Source organism: Diceros bicornis, chromosome 3 (assembly GCF_020826845.1).
Source record: "Diceros bicornis minor isolate mBicDic1 chromosome 3, mDicBic1.mat.cur, whole genome shotgun sequence".
Lineage (NCBI taxonomy): Eukaryota > Metazoa > Chordata > Mammalia > Perissodactyla > Rhinocerotidae > Diceros > Diceros bicornis.
In genome coordinates, this window is record NC_080742.1 from 22,228,058 (window position 1) to 22,249,889 (window position 21,832).

Consider the following 21,832-nt stretch of genomic DNA (forward strand, 5'->3'; position numbering starts at 1 on the left):
CATGTAGGTAGCCACATACTCTGCTTTTACATAAAGAAAGCCACCCCTGATTGTGGACTCAATAGTACAGCATTCAAGATTATAAATAACCAGTTCCAGCACCATATGTTGAAATCAAGAAACAGGCTGTATGTATGCTGGTACGAAAACGAATATTCTAATAAATAATAGTGGCAGACCCAGATGGATGTCTTGTTCATTTTAGAAAAGAACAGGGTTTCAGTTTGTTTTCCATGCCTTGAAAGATATGCATGCAATTTTGAATACAAACTCAAATTCTCTAATCCTATTAGTAACACCTAAGCACATTCTAGAAATTTGAAAATAGACCCTAGTTCTTCACGACAAAAAAAAAGAAAGGAAATATCTTATGAGTGTGGATATTGTGAACACAAATAAAGGTTCATATCACCTCTGCAACTTGTTATGAATTCTAAAATCACAGAATTTCCGGGCTCTTATTTCTTACAGATTGGATAACTGATTAGCAATAATTAACGACTGAAAAACTCTCAGGGCTCTTGAAACTGGAATTGAGCCACACTGAATATCATAATTTTAATTTGCTCTCTATTAACTGTCAAAGAAGCACCACTATAATATGACAATTATTCCCCTACAGAGCTGCTGGAAAAAAATCAATCACAGGACTATAGCTGTGAAACCTGGCAAACGATTCTACTGAGAATGCTGATAACAGGAGTCTATCTGTGCTACAAAGCAACTAGACCCACCCTATTGGCCTAAGGCCTGGAATGATCCTGTTCATTTCCCCAATGAACTTGCCCAGTTGGCAGCAGGTTGTGTTGTTGCCATGCCCGGGGGGCTAGCTCAATATTATTTTGAAGTGAAGGTTGATGCAAATAGAATGGAGAGAAATTTCTTGGGTTTATAGAGTTTGTTAAGACACTTGAAATAAAACAAAGAAATCCAACGAAATACTTCAAATTGGTTAAAAATAGCTGCAAGGAAACTCATCAACAACAATGTAGGAGGAAACAGTGAATTAAAAGAACTGGACAGAGAAGAACCAAATACTTGAAAGAGACACTGTTAGTACGGATTGTTCTTTAAACAGAAAACCTACATAAAAGAGTATCAATCCTGTCATTCATTTGCCTTCATTCTCTAGCTTGTTGCTGCAAAGTTTTTGAGTGTTCCAAAACAGGATACTCATTTTATTTGGAAGCAGCCTGAACATTCCTCTAAAAAAAAAGGAAGCGTGGCAGAAAAAGGAAACACACTTCACACATTTCTGCTCTAGGGAGACAGAAGAAGAGTGTTTCTGACCTTTTCTTGAACCATGACGATTCTTAAAACTCAGAATGTAATGTACTTTTTGGCATTAAACTTCTGCACTGCTTTGCTCAGCACTGGCGGATTTACAACGTAATAAAGAGAATGTAATCAGTTCAAAATGAATTCATTTTTCAAATCTTGATCCTTTTTGGAATTTAAGTTGATATACACAGACAAGTTTAGCAACAAGTTGGCTTCCCAAGAGTCAGGCAACCATACTGACCTCTTATTTTACTGAAATTTACTCCAGACCAACAGCATTATAAATTGTTAACTTAGCCTAGAAGTAAAAGTAAAGGCCGTTATAAACCAGTAAACCCCAAGGCCACACCTGAGGAGCAATGATTCATCATCCTTAGTGACAAACCATTTACACATATTTTTTAAGGGTTTCTAGTGCCTTTGGATCAAATGGATAGAGGAATTCCACATAGAGATATTAGCATGGAAAAATAAATTAGAAAATGTCTACCCCCAGAAAAAAATATAGGAGCCAAATGCACAGTGATTCAAAAACAAACATTACAAATATGTAGCACCGATTAGACTGTGTTATGCAGAATTTTCCCGGACGGTTACAAAAATAAAGTCCATCCATCTGTCAAAACAACTGCTCCGTGCATGAAAATTAAAACAGAATTGAGGTGTTTTTAACTAACTTCCGATAATTATACCTTCTATAAAAGAATATAATTTACCTCCAATTCCAATTACTTCCTTGCATGTTCTTAAATTATGTATGAAATTTATGGGTGAAATTTTGCCCTAAATAAGAGAAGAGAAAAGAGGAGGGAAGGCTGTGAAGATGAACCATCTCTATTCAAATATATTCAGTTCCTGATTACATCAAACAACTTGTTCTGGTTCAAATATAAACCAGCCCAAAATGAATGGGTATCATACAACATTTCCTCAGGTCAGTGAACATTGATTAAAAAGAAAAAAAAAGGGGCCGGCCCGGTGGCGCAAGCGGTTAAGTGCACGCGCTCCGCTGCAGCGGCCCGGGGTTCGCTGGTTCGGATCCCGGGCGCGCACTGACGCACTGCTTGGCAAGCCATGCTGTGGCGGCGTCCCATATAAAGTGGAGGAAGATGGGCACAGATGTTAGCCCAGGGCCGTCTTCCTCAGCAAAAAAAAAAAAGAGGAGGATTGGCGGACGTTAGCACAGGGCTGATCTCCTCACAAAAAAAAAAAAAAAAAAGAAAAAAAAAGTCTCTACCTCATCAGTACACCATCATAATATTTATGTAGAAATATTTTAATGTATAGTCTAGCAGCTGGGAAAGCAAAAAACGCCTTTTCCTTATCATGATAGGAGGATACATTTCTGCATGAAAAACCATTAATAAACTTAATTCCTGAAGTTAATCTGTTGACTTTCTTATTCTTTGGTCAATTTATTTGGCAAACTAGCTGAATACTAGAATCTTTGTGCCAGAGCAGTAATCCGTGAGATTGTTCCTGTCACTGATTTCATCTCCCTGTTTAAGCTGTTCCATACTTATCTAGCAACAAAGTTTTGTCTTTTTTTCCTTTAGCACTGTGCTATTACAGCCGTGATCAGATCATCCATAATCATGTCTTCCTAATACCTCAGCATTCACTAACGGGTGTTAGAAATCTCTTCCTCAAAGAGGCATATCTAATAAAACTAAGATTTAACTGTGTTCTAATTATAATATTAGCCATCTAATGTTGAATTTGTGACAGAATTTTTTTTTTTTTTTTCGTGAGGAAGATCAGCCCTGAGCTAACATCCATGCCAATCCTCTTCCTTTTGCTGAGGAAGATTGGCCCTGGGCTAACGTCCACGCCCATCTTCCTCTACTTTATATGGGACGCTGCCACAGCATGGCCTGACAAGCAGTGCGTCAGCGCTCACCCAGGATCCGAACCCAGGCCCCGAGCAGCAGAGCTCACGCACTTAACCGCTATGCCACGGAGCTGGCCTTGTGACAGAATTTTTTAACATCCACTTTATGAAATGGTGAGTGGGCTGTTCTGTCCATTTGGGGAGACATTTTTACCCTTACTATTAAGAAGAATGATGGCATAATAAAACCAATTGACCTTTCCACCTTAATGTTTTGCTTTGTTTAATTTCAGAGAATTTTTTTAAAACACTGATTCAACTAGGACAACAAAGTTGGAATTATTTCATGGCTAGTTATTTAAGAATGTATGCCTATTCATATTAATTGACCTATATCATCTTTAAACATATGATAACTGAAAAATAAATTTTAAAGTGCCTTGAATGTGATAGACTAAATGAAGACTCCTGTACAAGGCTACCAAATCATTTTACTTATATGAACATTTCAGTTAAGTGCCTCATTTGATGGGTTTTTCACCTCTGGATTGACTATTTGTTTTGAAGTTCTAGAAATACTGATTAAGATTCTATAAACATTTTTCTTTCAAATTACTTTAAACCTTCAAACTTGGTCAAAATGATTATACACATAGGCACTAGAGACCATGATATTAGCAAAGGTTGCCCAGTGCAGTTCTCTTCTATTTAAAGGAGCTTTAAGCAATTTCACTTTGAAATTCCATATGGACCAGAAAAGCTGATAATATCTACTTTTTCAGCTGATATTTTCTTTTATATTGAGCTATCAATCTAATTAATTATCACATTTATTCCATTGAGTGGAGTTATTTGATTGTGGGTGGTCCATAATATGTACCTAGCATAATCTTTCTTTATCTCATATCCAAATGAATGCACACAATTGTAAAATATTATGTGCAACCAACCTACATATTTTTCCTGCCAAACCAAGAGAACTATTAAACAATCAAAATCCTCACTCTGATTTCAATAATGATATTCTGTGGTTTTATGCAAGGTGTGGAGTATTTACCGCTCATGTCTTAAAGCAACTAAGTCAACGATTTATACCTAGTAGATAGAGTTACAAACTAAAGAGATTTACTGTGGATAGAATTAGTTGGTATATTTAATTCTAACATATATGCATTTACAAAAATAAAATCTAGTTCTCAAATAAGGGAGATGAACTGCATCTTTAATTACACATGCGATATAGCTTTGAGGAAGGAGAAACGATTATAAAATCCAGATTTGAGATGAATGCTTGATTTCATTCATATACACATCTTTTCTACCTTCTGCCATATCTTTTAACAAAAGTAAAGTTTTTTGATTGGAGTCCTTAATGTCCAAGTAATGTCCAAGTACTAAATGTCGTTATATAATTAATAATATAAAATGCTCTCTTAACATATCTTCTAATAATCCATACATGCAATTATATATGGATATCTATACACATATATGTGTGTGTATATATGTACATATACACATATATATTAATTTTAGAAATAATTTGTGAATATAATTAATATGTGGAACTGCAGAATTTTAAAATTTGTTTATATTTATTAATATAATGAAGCTGTTATTTATTCTAAGGTAAGTATTTACATTTGAAAAGGTATTCTCAAAGAATTTAAGAAAAACATATAGAACAAAAGTAATGAAATGATAACGATAAAATAGAAATAGCATGGAGGTAATTATTTGTGATAAAAAGAAAAACCACATGCCCAAAAGGCATCACTTCTGCTAAAACCCATTGATACCAAACCTAGATTTAATACCTGATCTAATTGCAGTTTCGACCTTCCACAGAAGTGTAATCTTAATCAACCAGTCTGGAATTTTCTGGTTGGTACCAATGAGGTAATCTGTCATGTGGGACCTCTCCATCCCCCAGAGGAAGAAGCAATCTGCATGATAAAACCCTTGCCATTCCCTTCCCCACAAAGAGATGTCCCAACCCAAAATACTCCTTTCTTTTCTATTGCTAATATCTTCTAGCCCCACCCTCCTTCTGGCTATAAAAACCTTCCATTTTGTACAAATCCTTGGAGTGTCCTTCTAGTTCCTAGATAGGATGCTGTCAGATTCATGAATCACTTAATAAAGCCAACTGTATCTTCAAATATACTTGCTTTAATTTTGTTTTTTAACAACTGTGTTAATCTGATGCTTTAAAAGTCAGTCAGACATGGGTTAGACTTATTCAGGCATGATTTTCCTTTTGCCGTGTGACTATCAGAAAGTAACTTAGGATCTCTGAGACTAAGGCTCCTCAACTAAAAATGAGATTAATGATATATCCATGTAAAGTACTTAGCACGATGCCTAGCACTTATTAATTGACTAGTAACTGGTTATCTTAGTCTTAAAATAATCAATAATCTGTTTATTGCTTTGACTATTTCCATGTCTGCTTAACTCACACCATTCCACATAGTGCCGTGACTTGGCTAAGAACTCTGTTATGAATTGTTCATTCCTTGTCAGGACAGTGTAGGGGATCAGAATTTGCAACTCCAAAATGTGTCTCTTTGGCTTGATTATTTTTAAGGACAAAAGACTCTAAAAGAAACTTTGAACTTCCCCCTAACTGCCTAAAAGAATTGATAAATAAATGAAAAGCAATAGGATATATTAGAGTATATGAGGAAGCCATTTGGTATAAAACTAATTCGTACTGACCTTGTTTTTCCAAAAGGGCCTGATGTGGCCTGTTGAGCATGCATTATACATCTGCATTAAACATTTACTATGTCCCAAAGATAAGAATGATGACCTTAATGATAGGGATGTAACTTCCCCCCATACTTGCACTTCTTTAAGGATAAGCATCTCTTCCTGGGAACTAAGGATTAATTACTAACTTGCTGTGCTCACCCTGTGACCACTGACCTGCTGTGCCAGCTAAGCATCTCATGACAGCAGTAAAAGAGATATTCCTGTCATATGTGATGCACGCTCTTTGTTCCAAGATGGTATATAACCACTCCGTACACCCGACTTCTTTGGTGTCAGGCTATAGTCCTCAAACTCGGCTCATAATAAACTCACCCCAGTTTTGATTTACAGATTAACCTTGGATTATTTGCATCGACAGAATTTAAGATAGAAGGCCTGTCCCAGGAAGAAGCTATCCCCATAGATAACTCTAGGTATAACAGACTGAGAGGATCCTTGCTAAGCCCATTTTTATCAAAGTTCTCTCTCTCTCTGGTCACACTGCCTATAGGTGGCCCAGCAAACATTTGTTTACCAAAAATTTGCTTTTCCACCTCCATGTGAATTGCCTTCCTCTCCTTGGAAGTTCCATACCACTACCTCCAACACCCTCCTTTGTTCTTAGGTGAAGATGGTATTTAAGGTAGTGGCTTTCACCATTTTGGTGAGTTACTCAGTTTTCCTGGGTTTCTCCCATGTAGACATGTTATTAAACTTCGTTTGATTTTCTGCTGTTACTCTGTCTCATGTCAAGTTAATTCTTAGACCAGCCAGAAGGACTTAGAGGGTAGGGGAATAGTTCTTTCTCTCCTATACAGTTAACAGAGTTTAAGCCCATACTTGGTGCAAAGGAGAGGTGAATTTAAGAAATTGGTTTTGAATATTCATCTATGTCCTTTTGTGTTTCAAAGGGAAATTATATTTTGTTCAGTAGAATGTTCATGCAATTCCAGTTCTCCAACAGTGGAGAACTATAAATTATAGCCACTCTTTTCATCAAAGTGGTAGATGGCATGAATCATTGTCTCAAACAGCAAATACAGCAATAGTTTCTCAATAGTTGTGGAGGAATTGTACTGTGTCAATTTAGATAGTCTGGAACTACATTTCCTAGAATTCTCTTTCCTGTAAATTCCTTAAGATTGGCCATAAAAGAAATTTGCATGAGATTTGGAAGGCAGAAGTTAAGCTGCAACCATAATGCTCTCAAGGCCATTCTGATGTGCTGGCCACTGTGTTAGCATGGGGCAGCACCTGGGCCTGCAGCTCCTCCACCTTCCTCCAGATCTCATTCTTTAGCTTCTACAAGACCTGGTCCTGGTCTTTATGCAGCTGCATAGCAAAGGCACCAGCTTCTTCTGTAGGTCACCCAAATCATAGGAGTTGGAGGTAGTGAAAGACAGACACTGGTCCTAGTTTGTCTTCATGGGTCCCATGAAGTTATAGGTTTCAGTTTGTCTTTGCTTTTCCCACTTCATGTCTGGTTTTTCTTCCCTAATGCCAACCCTGGTGACCTACAGCAAGTTCAGGCCCATTACCTACCTCAGAGGCAATAACCTTCCATAGATTTCTTCACCATCGTATAAAATGTAATCTCTATAATAAAATCCTTTTCTATATCATTCATACTGGTTCTAGTCTCTGATCAAACTCTAACTGATAAAAGGATATATCTTACTACCATAAAATAGCTCAATGTGATATGTAATATAAGGACAACATGGATTTGACCCACTTAAAAAGAAAAACAAGGTTGTTAGTCGATCATTCTTATTCTAAACGTGAATGGTTCCTCCTTTTAAAACACATATTAAATTTTAGAATCAATAAGTTATATTAATTTTGGAATCATTTCAAACACAATACTAAAACAAAATCTTTTAGTCCACACACACACACACACACACACACACACGTAGTTTATATGTGACACCTTGTATAGCATATAGTATAGAGAGAATAATATATTTAGCATATTTAGCACCTAATTTGAATGTAATTATGAGAATCTTCAAGAATGCTCTGCTCTGAACACATAAAAGCCAAAAAAAGAGATTTTCAGTCTCCTGAAATAGTATCAAATTTTTAGAGATATCCTAATTTTGCATCCTGTTTTCCTTACCACCCTCAATATGCAGTAAATAGAAATAGATAAAAATTAAATGATATAAATAGAACTTTAGGAAAGTTTTGTGATGTCCTGTGGACACAGGGTAATTTTTTATTGCCACATTACTAAACCAAATTAACGAAAAACATTCAAAAGTTGATCAACAGCATATCTGCCAGGAGACAGAGCATATCTGTGATAACGTGATTTATAATAAGAAATATATATTTAGTCTTTATACTCATTTCTGGCACAGAGCTCCCAAAACCCTTGGAATTTCCTAAGTATTGAGAGTGATAAAGGAGTTTTGTGCTATGTTAATGAAGTGATTTTTGGAAGGCAGGTATGGATGGGTGCTGGATGCCAATGGAGCCAACCATATGATTAGAGGGTTGGAATTTTCAGTCCCACCCTCTGACCTCCAGGGAGGGGAGAAGGGCTAGAGGTTGAATCAGTCGCCAATGGCCAATGATTTAATCAATCATGCCTATGTAATGAAGCTTCCCTAAAAACCCAAAAGGATGCAATTCAGAGAGCTTCCAGGTTCGTTAACATATGGAGATGTGAGGAGAATGGCATGCTTCAAGAGGGCATAGAAGCTCTTCGCCCCTTTCCACATGCCTTGCTCTATGCACCTCCTCCATCTGGCTGTTCTTGAGTTATATCCTTTTACAATAAGTCGGTGATATAGTAAGTAAAACATTTTATGAGTTCTGTGAGCCCCTCTAGCAAATTAATAAAACCTGAGGAGGGGGTCGTAGAACCTCTGATTTACAGCCAGTTGGTTAGAAGTACAGGTAACAACCTGGACTTGCAACTGGCATCTAAGTCCAAGGAGGAGGTCATGAGAACCTCCAATCTACCTGGTCAGAAAGAAGCACAGGTAACAACCTGAGATTACGACTGGCATCTGAAGTGCTGGAGGGAGGGGGCAGTCTTGTAGGACTGAGCCCTCAACCTGTGGAATCTGATGCTATCTCCAGGTAGATAGTGTCAGAATTGAGTTGAATTCTCAGATACTTACTGGTACCTGAGAATTGCTTGTTGGTGTGGGGAATCCTCCATACACACTCATGTTGGAATTGGGTCTAGGAACCCTTTTAACATGTAAGAAAAGTATTCCCAGAGTTCATGTTAAGTCTATGATGTGATAGTCAGTGTACCCTCAGAAATGAGTAGAAATCCATTCATGAAGATTATCAAGTGCATAAAGAAGCAGAATACTAATGATGACTATTAGAAACTACACATCAGTTGAACTTGGAACAATCTATGTAGTCAAAAGACATTGGCCAAAATCCTTTTCTCAGAGGAACTGTCCAAATCATTCTAATGAACCTTACAGAGTATGAAATGCTTACTGTACTCTAAAAGTATGTACATTGATGCATGGGTGAAATATGATGACCAATCAAATCTAAATAATAATTTTTTAACCAATGGCAAATACGTGAATTTCATTTCAGCCATTTAAGGATACAATTGAAATTTCCAATAAAAAGGAACACAACTCAAAATCCCCAAACCCTCTGAAAGTTTTTATATAATGTGTCTTTTATAAGTGCTAGCCTTACTTTGCAAATATAAAATTAAAATTTATTTAAATTTTAATCCTGAATCTAAAAGATTTTTCAAAAAAACTAAGCTCATATATATGAGCCTTGCTCCATGGCAATTCAAACACAATACCATCTTATTTTGCTGTATTGGTGAAACATATTAATTCAAAATATGAATGAAACCTAGTTTCTAAAATAACTTTAACAGCAAAGCTTCATTTCCCATGTATCTCCTACCTAAGATACAAAACTGGTTCATCCAATCACTTCGGAAGGAAATGTGTATCTTATAACCAAATATGATTTACATAAATGAGTTGCATTTAGAACAATACCTGGTAAATATAGTAAGCTCTCAATAAGTGTTAGCTATTATTATTACTACTTCTGAATGCTGAATTTAAACTGTTATCATTCTGTTCAGTTTACCTGATATTTACCCCCAAGCAGAAATAAACATACACATGTACTTGCGCATGGAAATCTATGCTCATTTCTGTGACATTTAATAAGAAAAGGTTTTCACTGGCTTTCATCAAAAATCAGGTGTCTATATAACTGAAGTGTCATCAAATTTCATCATAGGACTCATAATTAAAAACAAATAAACTGACCACAGTCTTTCATTTGTGAGAACATCTAGAGTGCCCACAAAAAATTCTAATCAATATTGTCAAGAAATGTAAAGGGTCTGTGATTTTTGCCCTACTTAGACGATAACAAGTTAGCCTGACACAGTTTCATGGATGCTAGCAGAAGATATACAGCTCCTGGATCAGAGGTAAAGGACTTTATTACTCACAGAAATAGCAGTAAGAGTATCAGCATTTCTCTTGTCAGTTCCCCAAGTTCCAATTCCCACTGGGCAGTGAGAAGAAGTATCACCTGTACATGAAGTGAGTTGCATTCTAGGAGAGGAACTCTGGGTTGAGGGAACCTGAATGTTTTATAATAGTCATAAGCATGTTGGCCATTAAATCTTGAGGGAGATGTGTTCATTGTACTAGACGGTAAGCATACCTACCCTTTGCTCTGAGAGAGACACTATCTCTACTTCTCAAGCTTGTTTGCAAATCAGCCTTTTGCTTAAGAGGGAGATACTACCTTCCAAGTCTCTTCACTGTACAAATACCCTTAAAAATAGTCTGCAAAATAGGCAGTCAATGCCTCTGTTCATCAGGTATGCAGAAATGTGAGAGACCCAAGAAAAATTATCTCCCAACAATTATACATCAGGGTTTTGAGATTTAATGAAATCTTACGATTTGCGTAGAATTAGGAGGTAATTCTAACTATCCATTAAAAAATTTTTAGGGGGGGCCGGCCCGGTGGCGCAAGCAGTTAAGTGCGCGCGCTCCGCTGCGGCGGCCCGGGGTTCGCTGGTTCGGATCCCGGGCGCGCACCGACGCACTGCTTGGTAAGCCATGCTGTGGCGGCGTCCCATATAAAGTGGAGGAAGATAGGCACAGATGTTAGCCCAGGGCCGTCTTCCTCAGCAAAAAAGGAGGAGGATTGGCGGATGTTAGCTCAGGGCTGATCTCCTCAAAAAAAAAAAAAAAAAAAAAATTTTTAGGGCCAGCCTGGTGGCACAAGCAGTTAAGTGCACATGCTCTGCTGTGGGGGCCTGGGGTTCGCCGGTTCAGATCCCGGGCACGCACCAATGCACTGCTTGTCAAGCCATGCTGTGGCAGTGTCCCATATAAAGTAGAGGAAGATGGGCATGGATGTTAGCCCAGGGCCAATCTTCCTCAGCAAAAAGAGGAGGATTGGTAGATGTTAGCTCAGGGCCGATCTTCCTCACAAAAAAAATTAAAATTAAAATTAAAAAAAAAAATTTTTAACATGCCTTGAAGTCCCTAAAATACAAAAATCAAAGTTGACATCAACTTTGACCTTTGGAAAGTAAAGGAAGCTCAAGGACTAACATGCATTTTGGAGTATGCTTCAAATTCTCAAACGTATTCATTTGGCAGAAATTAGTGTTGCTGAGGTCCTGCAATATAAATCATGATAAAAGTGACAGGCATGTTATAATATATCATAGCATCAAAAGTGAATAACTAAGAACAACAAAAGAAAATCCCTTAAGAATTGCAAAAATGTCCCAAAATTCAGGTGCATGATACTACACTTTGAAATGTATCCAACAATAGTCAAGTTATGAGATCTGCTTTTTTGGTTCATCTCAGATGGTTGAAATTTTGATTTCCAACTTTGTTCAAAATATTTCTAACAGTCATACGGTTGCCATTTGGTTTTACTGAAACTTAGTGCAAAGAGAGATGGTTTAGTAGGATAAACAAAGAAGATTCAGACAGCTATTGATTCAAAACAGATTCTTTCACCAGCTTAGCATATATTCCGTTTTCATTTGCAAAACAGGGTCAAGGAAGTTAATCCCTCAACAGAAATGTTATTGTGAATAACAAAGTGGATTTTAAGCACCAGAAAAATATCAAAAATGAAAGCAAAAGTGGATAATAGCAGTCAGACTAGAGATATCTGGATTGCATTTATTTCCTTATTCAGTTTCTCTGTCCAATAATATTACATATTATATAACTTTTCAAATTACAGCTCCCAAGTAACAACAACGGAAAAGTTCATGAGCATTTCACTCCTCTAATATAGAAATGCCATAACATGGTAAAGGTTTAGAACCTACAACACCAAGAAAAGAAGGCATATTAGCATATATCCTGCACATTCACTTCTACAAGAGGAAAAAATAAATAAATTTAGATTAATGTTGTTGTCTAAATGTTATTATCAGCAGCCTAAGACACATTTATATTTTCCCTCTTTCTCCATATATGTATAAATGAAGAGAGAGGGAGAGAGAAGATTCCCTCTATACCACAAAGTCCATCTTCGTGGAACAGCTGCTCAAATTCCAGCTGCTGATTTAACATATGTGTTTGATGCAAAAACTGAGAAATGATGGCTTGCATCTTCCCAGCTGCCCAGGAGAATGGGGGAAGGGTTCAATTTTCTGTATGATGCTACACTCAGTGACACAGGAACTACGTAGGTTCAATTCAGTGGCATATCTTGACTTCCCAGATGGCTATGCCATCTTAACCATACTTAAGAATGATGCACTCTTGGGGCGGGCCCGGTGGCGCAAGTGGTTAAGTGCACGCACTCCGCCGTGGCAGCCCAGGGTTCGCCGGTTCGGATCCCGGGCGCACATCAACGCACCGCTTGGCAAGCCATGCTGTGGCGGCGTCCCATATAAAGTAGAGGAAGATGGGCATGGATGTTAGCCTAGGGCCAATCTTCCTCAGGAAAAAAAAAAAAAGAAGCAGATTGGCAGATGTTAGCTCCGGGCCGATCTTCTTCACAAAAAAGAAAAAAAAAGAATGATGCACTCTCGAGATATATAAAATTAGCTAGGGTCTTTGCCCCACTTTCCCATTGTATTTTCCTATTGTATTCTTATATCTGAACCTAATCCCAAGAAGATAGAACTTCCTCCAGGAAGGTTTATTTAACAGAGCTTTGTTTCCAGAGGATTTTTACAGAAAACGCTAAAACCAGCAGGAAAAGGGTAAACTTGGGCTCTAGAAACCACAGAGAGCACTCAAGGAGGTTGTTAGTTTACTTTTCTATAAATGTTCAGGTCAGTTCCTATTTGGGTTACAATTCTATCTTGGAGGCCTGATGGCTACAAAACCCTCTCAAGTCTCATTCTTGTGGTTTTCAGCATCACAAGAGCTCTTTGAAAGGAATTATGGTCCATAAGCCACAGCTGACCATTATTTACTCAAGATACAGTGAAGAATTTCCCTCAAACTGTATATGCGTCACTTTGCAAATCAGGTGTTGAATGAAAATTGTGGAAACTTTTTACCCTCGGGGCCAGCCCGGTGGCATAGCAGTTAAGTTCACACATTCTACTTCGGAGGCCCAGGGTTCTCTAGTTTGGATCCTGGGTGTGGACCTACTCACCGCTCATCAAGCCACGCTGAGGCGGCCTCCCCCATAGAGGAGCTACATCTCTACAACTATGTACTGGGGCTTTGGGGAGATAAAAGAAAAAGAGGAAGATTGGCAACAGATGTTAGCACAGGGCCAATCTTCCTCAAAAAACAAAAAAAGAATTTCCAAAGGTCTTTAAAAAAAAAACCTCTTTACCCTTAATTTTTTTCCTGATTATTTAAGAAATTATTACTAAAAATATCAACCTTTTTTTTATGTTTATCAAGGAAGAATTGTTACAAAGCCCAAAAAGCCAACTACTTGCTATTTTCTAAAATCATATATTAAGAAAGAAATGGAAAAAAGTAGGTCTGTATATTAAAGTCCAAAAATAATCAATAAATGGCATATATCCTATTTAAATGAAATAGATATGTAATTCAGGTACATAAATGAGGTCACCTGAAAAGTAAAATAAATTTTAATAAAATGCATTCCAAATGCATAAAATATATTTTGAATAAAGTCAATGAAAAGCAACATTAATGGAATGAGATGGATTACCAGAAAAATAGTATGAAAATATATTTTCCTATTTAAATATATATTAGTGTTTGGTGTTTAGTGTTTAGAGCTAAAGGAAAAATACATTTTTCCTTGAACTAAACTATATGAAAACTGTTGTGTTTTCCTTTCATTAAATAAGTTTTAACAAAGAGAAATCAAAATCTATAACAATTGAATTGATTTAATGCAGAATGTAAAGGAATAACCAAAGCACAGACATTTTATCATGTTACATTAAGTAGTTGACTTCTAAAAAGATTAGTATGACTAATATTGCCATACCATTAAACTTTCAAAAATTTATCTCTCTCAATGCACACATAATTACCTATCTCTACCGTAATGTATAAGACGTGACTTATAAGTTTTCAGAATCTTTATTACAAGGTGCTATGAAATGATCAAGTGCCATTGATACCCTGTATCAGACTTAGCAAATGCCATATGTCTTAGTTCCTTTTACTTTAGTTCTATGAAACCCATAAGCATTTTAAGGAAGCCTGGAAAATACAATCAAGTTTCCCTTCTTAGAGAGGAAACCTCTGAAGTCATGATTAGGGTTACCCAGAAGGCACTGTGGGGATTATGACTTTATTGCAGCTGCTGAACTAACTGTATTTGGGCTAACACCAGAATCCCTCAGTGTTCAGTATTGATAGGAAGGAGAGTGGAGGGGAAAGCCATAAAAGATAAGGAAAATGCACTGAGATGAATTTTGGAAATCACAAACACAAAAGAATATTTGCTAACTTAGCAACTGAATGAGTTGATTCAGTCATTAAACAAAATATGCTCAGTACTTGGCTTCAGTGCTTATTATAAAATCCAGATAATTTGTCAGATAAGTATGGTTGTTATCTTCAATTTTCAAACTAAATTGAATTCAGAACAGTGCAACACTACAGTGGTCCTGATCATTAAAGAAAACCAAACTGGGGCCCAGTGGTTAAGTTCGGTGCACTCTGCTTCAACGGCCTGGGTTTGGTTCCCAGGCGTGGACCTACACCACTGTCCACTGGCCATGCTGAGGTAGCAACCCACATACAAAATAGAGGAAGATTGGCAGAATGCTAGCTCAGGGTGATTCTTCCTCAGCAAAAAAAAAAAAAGAAGTGCAAACTAATTTCATTAACGATGTTTTCATTTAGAAATTGTCTAAGCAACTCTATTACATATACCAATAATAACAATAGCATTTTATTGTGCACTACACTCTGTGTAATAATTTCACTTGTGATTATTTGAGTCTTACAGGAATGCTGTGAGCTGGTTATTATTATACCCTTAAACATGATGAGACCAGAATAGGTAAAATATTTATTTGAATATCTATTGCTTATTATCTGCATGTTATTAGGCAAGTTCAAATCCATATATGCCACAGAACACCAAAAACTTTATCAGAGGCACAGAAATTTTTATCTCAAGTTCTGGCATAGTACTCAAAACATTGCAAAAATTTTGAATGGGAAAAGATCTTGAATGAATATTCTGAATCATTATACTTCTTGATCAAGAAAACAGGGGTAATGATACTCACCTCATAAAGTTATTGTTAAAACTACATTTACAAAATACTATTTAAATTATCATAGTACTTGGCACAGAAAAGATTCTCAATAATTATATGTTTCCATGTCTTCACCTGTTAAACTTTAATAGAAAGGGAGAAAGACTGTGTTTTTCAAAGTCACAGTTGTATACAGGTAGAATCTCTATTTCTATCCATCCTTAATTATTATCACATTGAAATCTTTCAACATAATTTATTAATGGTAAACATGACATTTTGATGTTAATAAATTTCTGTATTCAATTATACTTTTTGCCTTATACTTCTGACGTATTTTCTACTTTCAAATAATCTTCACAAAAACTATTAAACTTGTTTCTTACAAGTAAAATACGTAATGTCCCATTCAATGGATAAGATACTAAAGCCCCCCAAAATTAAGGTACTTGTTCAAGTACAATTAATGAGCCAGTGGGGGTATCAACATAAAATTCTTGACTTCTCTAGACTCCTACTTCATTCTTTCTATTTATTCCTTTCCAACCATCCCAACATATGTATCAATTTGGGATAATATAAAATTTGATAGAACAGGTTTTTTTGTCCACTTTCACACACCCAGAAAAATGTTTACTGTACTATGTATAATGTATACATACATACAGTATATATACATACATACATACTGTGCAGGTATACTGTAACTTATAATCATTATATTTAAAATGAAATTTTCAAGGATGAAATTCCCATACTTGCTGATATGCAATTAATCAAAGATGGGGAATACCTGTGCTTTATGCTCCTTTACCTACCTTCCTTCACCTAAAGTCAACACTGCTACCAGATCGAGGCATTCTTTTCCCACGAACTCAGATTCTATCTCTAAAACATTCTGAACAAATACATCATCTAAGGCAACTGCTATCAATCAATCAAGTTGTCCCTGGAAAATACCTATATATCTATATACAAACACACAGGTTGATTTTTGTCTTTAGGCACATAGGATAAAGTTCTTCTAAATGCTAATACACAGACAAAACTTTTAAATTTATTTTCTTGTGTTTTAGACATCCAAAAATGTTTAAGACATAAAATAATACAAATATATCTTTTAAGTCCTGTAATTCATTTTAATTTATTGATTTAAATGATTATAACTGCTTTTCGTGATCTGTGCAAATACTTGGCTATATCTCAAACCAGTGGCCCACTTAATTTTACTGACAAAGTTTACCTCAGGAGAAACGGCCTCTACCATTTTACAATGGTAAAACCATTGTAGGGATTGCTTACCATTCATCTTTTTTTCCATAGTACCATGCCTGTTAAACAGTCATTTCTCAATCCATATTTATTTAAGGAATGAATGCATGAAAAGAAGGAAGGAGGGAGGAAGAAAGGGGAAAAAAGAAGAAAGGCAGGAAGCAAAAAAGGGAGGAAAGGAAAAGAAAGAAAAGGAACGGAATGGAAAGAAGGAAGGCTGGGTAATTTAATCATGATGACTCAGAGGTAGAAAAATTTCATATCATTCAAAATGAATTAACATATGAAACCCAATCTGTACAAAGAAGTTGACTTACAGAGTATAAGTACATATGCTACAAAACTGCATTTTGTTAATTTTTTGCATATATATAAATTATCAAAGGGAACATATTTTTGCTTTATTTAGGTGATTGTTATTTTTACCCACTTTCTTTATATAAAACTGTCAATGCTCTACATAAAAACGTCAATATTCAAAATTAAATATTATTTTGTTTCTAAAAAGTGATTAAGGCCACAAGTAAAGCATGGTGTTTAATATAACGCCAAACAAAAATGATGACAGAGTAATAAACCACTTACGTAATTACTAAAATAATTTAGTGAATTGATACTTACCAGGATATCTTTTCCAGCCCATTTGCATTCATCCCGTCTGGTGTAAGATACAGGCCACACAATCTAAGGGCAGAGAAGAAACATTATTTTATGCCAATTAAGCTCTCTAAAAGATCCAACATTATAGTCTGTTAGACAAAGCTGGGGCAACTGAGATAAAGTTCCATAAAGCATTATATGGCCAAAACCTCTCAGTTTAGACTTTACAGTGGCATCAGTTAATTGGTATAAACTTAAATCATGCTTTCTCCATCTATCTGTTAGGCTTTGCTGTATATGACAGTTGAGCAATACAGAAATTTATATAGTCAATAGATCTGAGCAGTGCGCAGTGGAAAGAACTGTAAGGCAGGTTGGGAGAGGGAGATCATCCTAAGAGGATTTGAGAGTCTAGTGAAGAAAGGTAGAAAGAGGCAAAGAGTGTGGTTTACATTCTTCTAAATGAATCAGTCTTTGTCATGAAATAGTTACTGTGAAATTTTAAAAATGGGTGCTCTGGATCCTTTTCCCTAATTCAAATCACAGCATGACATGCTAGAATGGACAACTGATAGAGTTAGAAAATCCATCTTAGAAAAAAAATTTTTTTGTTTTTTTTTTGGACAAGGAAAAAAGGTAAGAGTAGCATTGTATACTTTCAGGAGATAAAGGAAGAAATAAAGAAGCAAATAGAGGGCCGGCCCCGTGGCTTAGTGGTTAAGTGCACGCGCTCCGCTACTGGCGGCCCGGGTTCAGATCCCGGGCGTGCACTGACGCACTGCTTCTTCGGCCATGCTGAGGCCGCGTCCCACATACAGCAACTAGAAGGATGTGCAACTATGACGTACAACTATCTACCGGGGCTTTGAGGGAAAAAAAAAGGAAGATTAGCATGGATGTTAGCTCAGGACTGATCTTCCTCACCAAAAAAAAAAAAAACAAAACAAGAAGCAAATAGCCATAAAAAAAAAAAACCCTCCCCACTGTGGGCAAAACTTAGACTAATTGAGAAATATTTATTTCTGTTTTCATCCCTAATATTTGGACTTCATCTTTTCAAAGTTTCCTATATTGTATGAACACAGTGACAGTGGTAGATAAACCAAGGTGTTACTGGTGGCTTAGAGGACTGTGGATGCATTTCCCTCAATAATATTTTTTTTTTTTAAAGATTTTATTTATTTATTTTTTTCCCCCCAAAGCCCCAGTAGATAGTTGTATGTCATAGCTGCACATCCTTCTAGTTGCTGTATGTGGGACACAGCCTCAGCATGGCCGGAGAAGCAGTGCCTCGGTGCGCGCCCGGGATCCGAACCCGGGCCGCCAGCAGCGGAGGGCGTGCACTTAACTGCTAAGCCACAGGGCCGGCCCTCCCTCAATAATATTAATGCAAATACCCTCAACTAAATTTTAATATAAAATTTTTCAGTTCCCCTGAGAAATTCCAGTGTCTCCCATTTGTATTGGGGCAGAACAATTTAATGTTTTTTTATTCATCTTTCTCTTCTGGTAACATTAGTTAATTTCAGGGGAAAAGAAGTTGTATGTAAAAGAAAAATCTAGAGATGATGGCAGTTAATCATTCATGTCTGCTAGAAAGCTTTTAGTATCAAAATGACTGATTATCATTCATTTGGGAACCTCTAGATAATTCAATATAAATGGTCATAAACTTGGGCAGAGGCAAAGATATTCAATCTAGGGAATTAAAAAGCCAAATACAACCATTTATAAACAAGAATTTAGGACATACTGAAATAATGTATGATGACATGACAAATGCATTTCAGGTCTATGTCAGAATTATAAAAGCCCTAAAAATTTTTGGATATGCATTCATTTTTACCGTTTGAAGCTCTTAATTTATGTATTCCTTTCTTTTTTCATGTGCTTTTCTTTTCATATAGTTTGTGTATGTAAATTAAAACTATCATTTGACATATTCCCCAAGTTGTTTACAAAGTAGTCACATAATAAAAAGCATCCAAGAATACAATCCTTACAAGTACAATTAACAATCCTTACATCCTTACAATTAACATTACCCTGACTCCTAAATTACTGGGGCAATTGCTGGGCAGTTCCCTTCCACAGGTTCCACAGCCCTATCTTTACATTGACTATGGAAAGGTCAAGTGATCCATTCTTTTTCAAAGTTTACAATGGAGGAGGATCAAATATAAATGTTCACAACACTAATAACACAGAACAGAGCTAAGATTTATTGACTTTCATATTCAGATTTCTAGCTAGACTGTGCAAAAATCACAGATTATTAAAACAGATAATATTTTAATTCAAAAAGTTTAAATTTTTGAGTTGTTTTCTCAGTTTCCTAGCTCTTGATTGTTGGTGTTGAGATAGTATCGGCCTCATTTTGTGATTTCTCTCTTATGTCAAATACTAATAAATAATTTTGATAACATTCATGCTAAATTCTCTCAGATTTAGAGGAGAATGTACTCTTTCTAGAGTTCAAGAGTAAAAAAAAAATGTTTTTTAAGCTTAAAGATTTGGCATGAGTAAAATACATTTTGATATAGAAAATGATCTTTTGGAAAGCAATTTGATCAGGATAAGTATAAGTTAGGGGAATAAATATACACATATAATTAATTGTCTTTCCAACAGTGTCCATTTCCATGAAGAATAATTCCTAACTTTTTGGTTAGATTTGTTAACTTGTTGGTATTTTTTCTTCTTTGCTCAAAAATTTTTCAGTTAGCTAACAATGTCTAAATGCCTTATCCTCATATTCAAAGTGCTTCATGATCTATTTTACACTTTCCCTTCTTTATGCCTGCATGCTGCTACTCCTGGCAGCCTCTCTTTCTTGTTATTTAATAAGCATTTATGCCTTGAAGAAATTGCACTCTTGGGGCCGGCCTGATGGCGTAGCAGTTAAGTGACCGCGTTCCGCTGCGGCGGCCCGGGGTTCAGATCCCTGGCGTGCACAAATGCGCCGCTTGTCAAGCCATGCTGTGGCGGCGTCCCATAGGAAGTGGAGGAAGATGGGCACGGATGTTAGCCCAGGGCCAGCCTTCCTCAGCAAAAAGAGGAGGATTAGCAGATGTTAGCTCAGGGCTGATCTTCCTCACAAAAAAAAAAAAAGAAAGAAATTGCACTCTTTTATGAAAGCCAAGAATCTTTCCAGGGTCCTTCCAAATCTGAGAATGTGTTTTTGTCTTTAACAGGGATTGGCCTAGTATTTACCTTTATGCTCATACATCTTATCTTTAATATTATCTTGTAAGTTCCTCAAGAATTATTTATGAAATACTATAGTATCTTCTATAGAGTTTATCACAATAGTAGATGCTCAGGAAAAAGTTGTTGAATAACATTATACATAGGCTAAAAAGAGCATTAATAAACAAACAAATAAATTGTATTTACTTTTATAAACAGTGTGATATAATTAAAATTAAATAACATGTTTGGAATGGATGTTTTAAAATTAGAAATATGTCTTCTATTATTAGAATAACGATTTTAAACTCACGAGCAGGAGCTATAACAGGAACACTATGATATTGAGCAAGTCATCTAACTTTTATTTAATTCTTTATTTCAGTATATATTTATTACATATCTACCTGGTGGAAGATACTGTGATATATCCTGGGCATACAAATGGCTGTAGGATTTTTCTCACCTATAAAATAGTAGCTTGTCTTATATGATAAGTTAGTTCTTTTCAATTTTAGAATCAATTGAATATATAAACCAAATTGAAAATATTTATTCAGATAAAAACATTAAATGCATTATATATATTCTGAAGTGATATGTGCTTAATGTCTACCTATAAATATATAAATATTTATATTCATATATATGTTTTACAAAATGTTAAAAATGTCATAAACACTGAAAATATGAACTGATATAATGTCCTATTATAAAACATCGAATTTTCCTTAAGCATTTTAGATTTTTCATTCATTTTATAAAGGATGGTTTCCTTTCACTAAGAAAAATATTTTTATCATTTCAGAAAAACAAATGAATAACCAGTGTTTTTTAGATAATAGATAATCTTAGGGATATTGTTATCATCTGAGGAGGCTAAGAAAGCAAACAGATTGAAAAGTCAGAAAAGAAATATCCAAGGTGATTTTTAAATGCCATATCTTAATTCTAAATTTTATCACTAAGAGCATTGCCATTTTATATGACTATATGTAATGAATCAAATATCTTTATACATAAGTTAGAAGTTTAGTGTTTGGGTAATAAAAGAAAATAAAGTCTTAGGTTTAGTGGTATACTCTATTAGAGATATTAATTAGCTTTGAATTTAAATCTTCACTGTATCCCAAAAGCAACATTTTTCAACCAGAACAAAAGCTTTTTACAATTCTGTTACTTTTTAAAAATTAATGTCTAATATCTTACAGTTTATAAGAAGTTGAGGCACACCA

General features: G+C 35.7%; 1 protein-coding gene across 2 annotated transcripts in view; it reads right to left on the reverse strand.

Moving 5' to 3' along the window:
- Positions 1-21,832, reverse strand: part of SEMA3A (semaphorin 3A) — a 533,676-nt gene that overhangs the window by 132,604 nt on the left and 379,240 nt on the right. For both annotated transcript variants that reach the window (XM_058524659.1, XM_058524664.1), the window contains one exon: positions 17,430-17,492. In XM_058524659.1, coding sequence (XP_058380642.1) covers positions 17,430-17,492 — 63 coding nt within the window. The remainder of the gene's footprint in view (positions 1-17,429; positions 17,493-21,832) is intronic.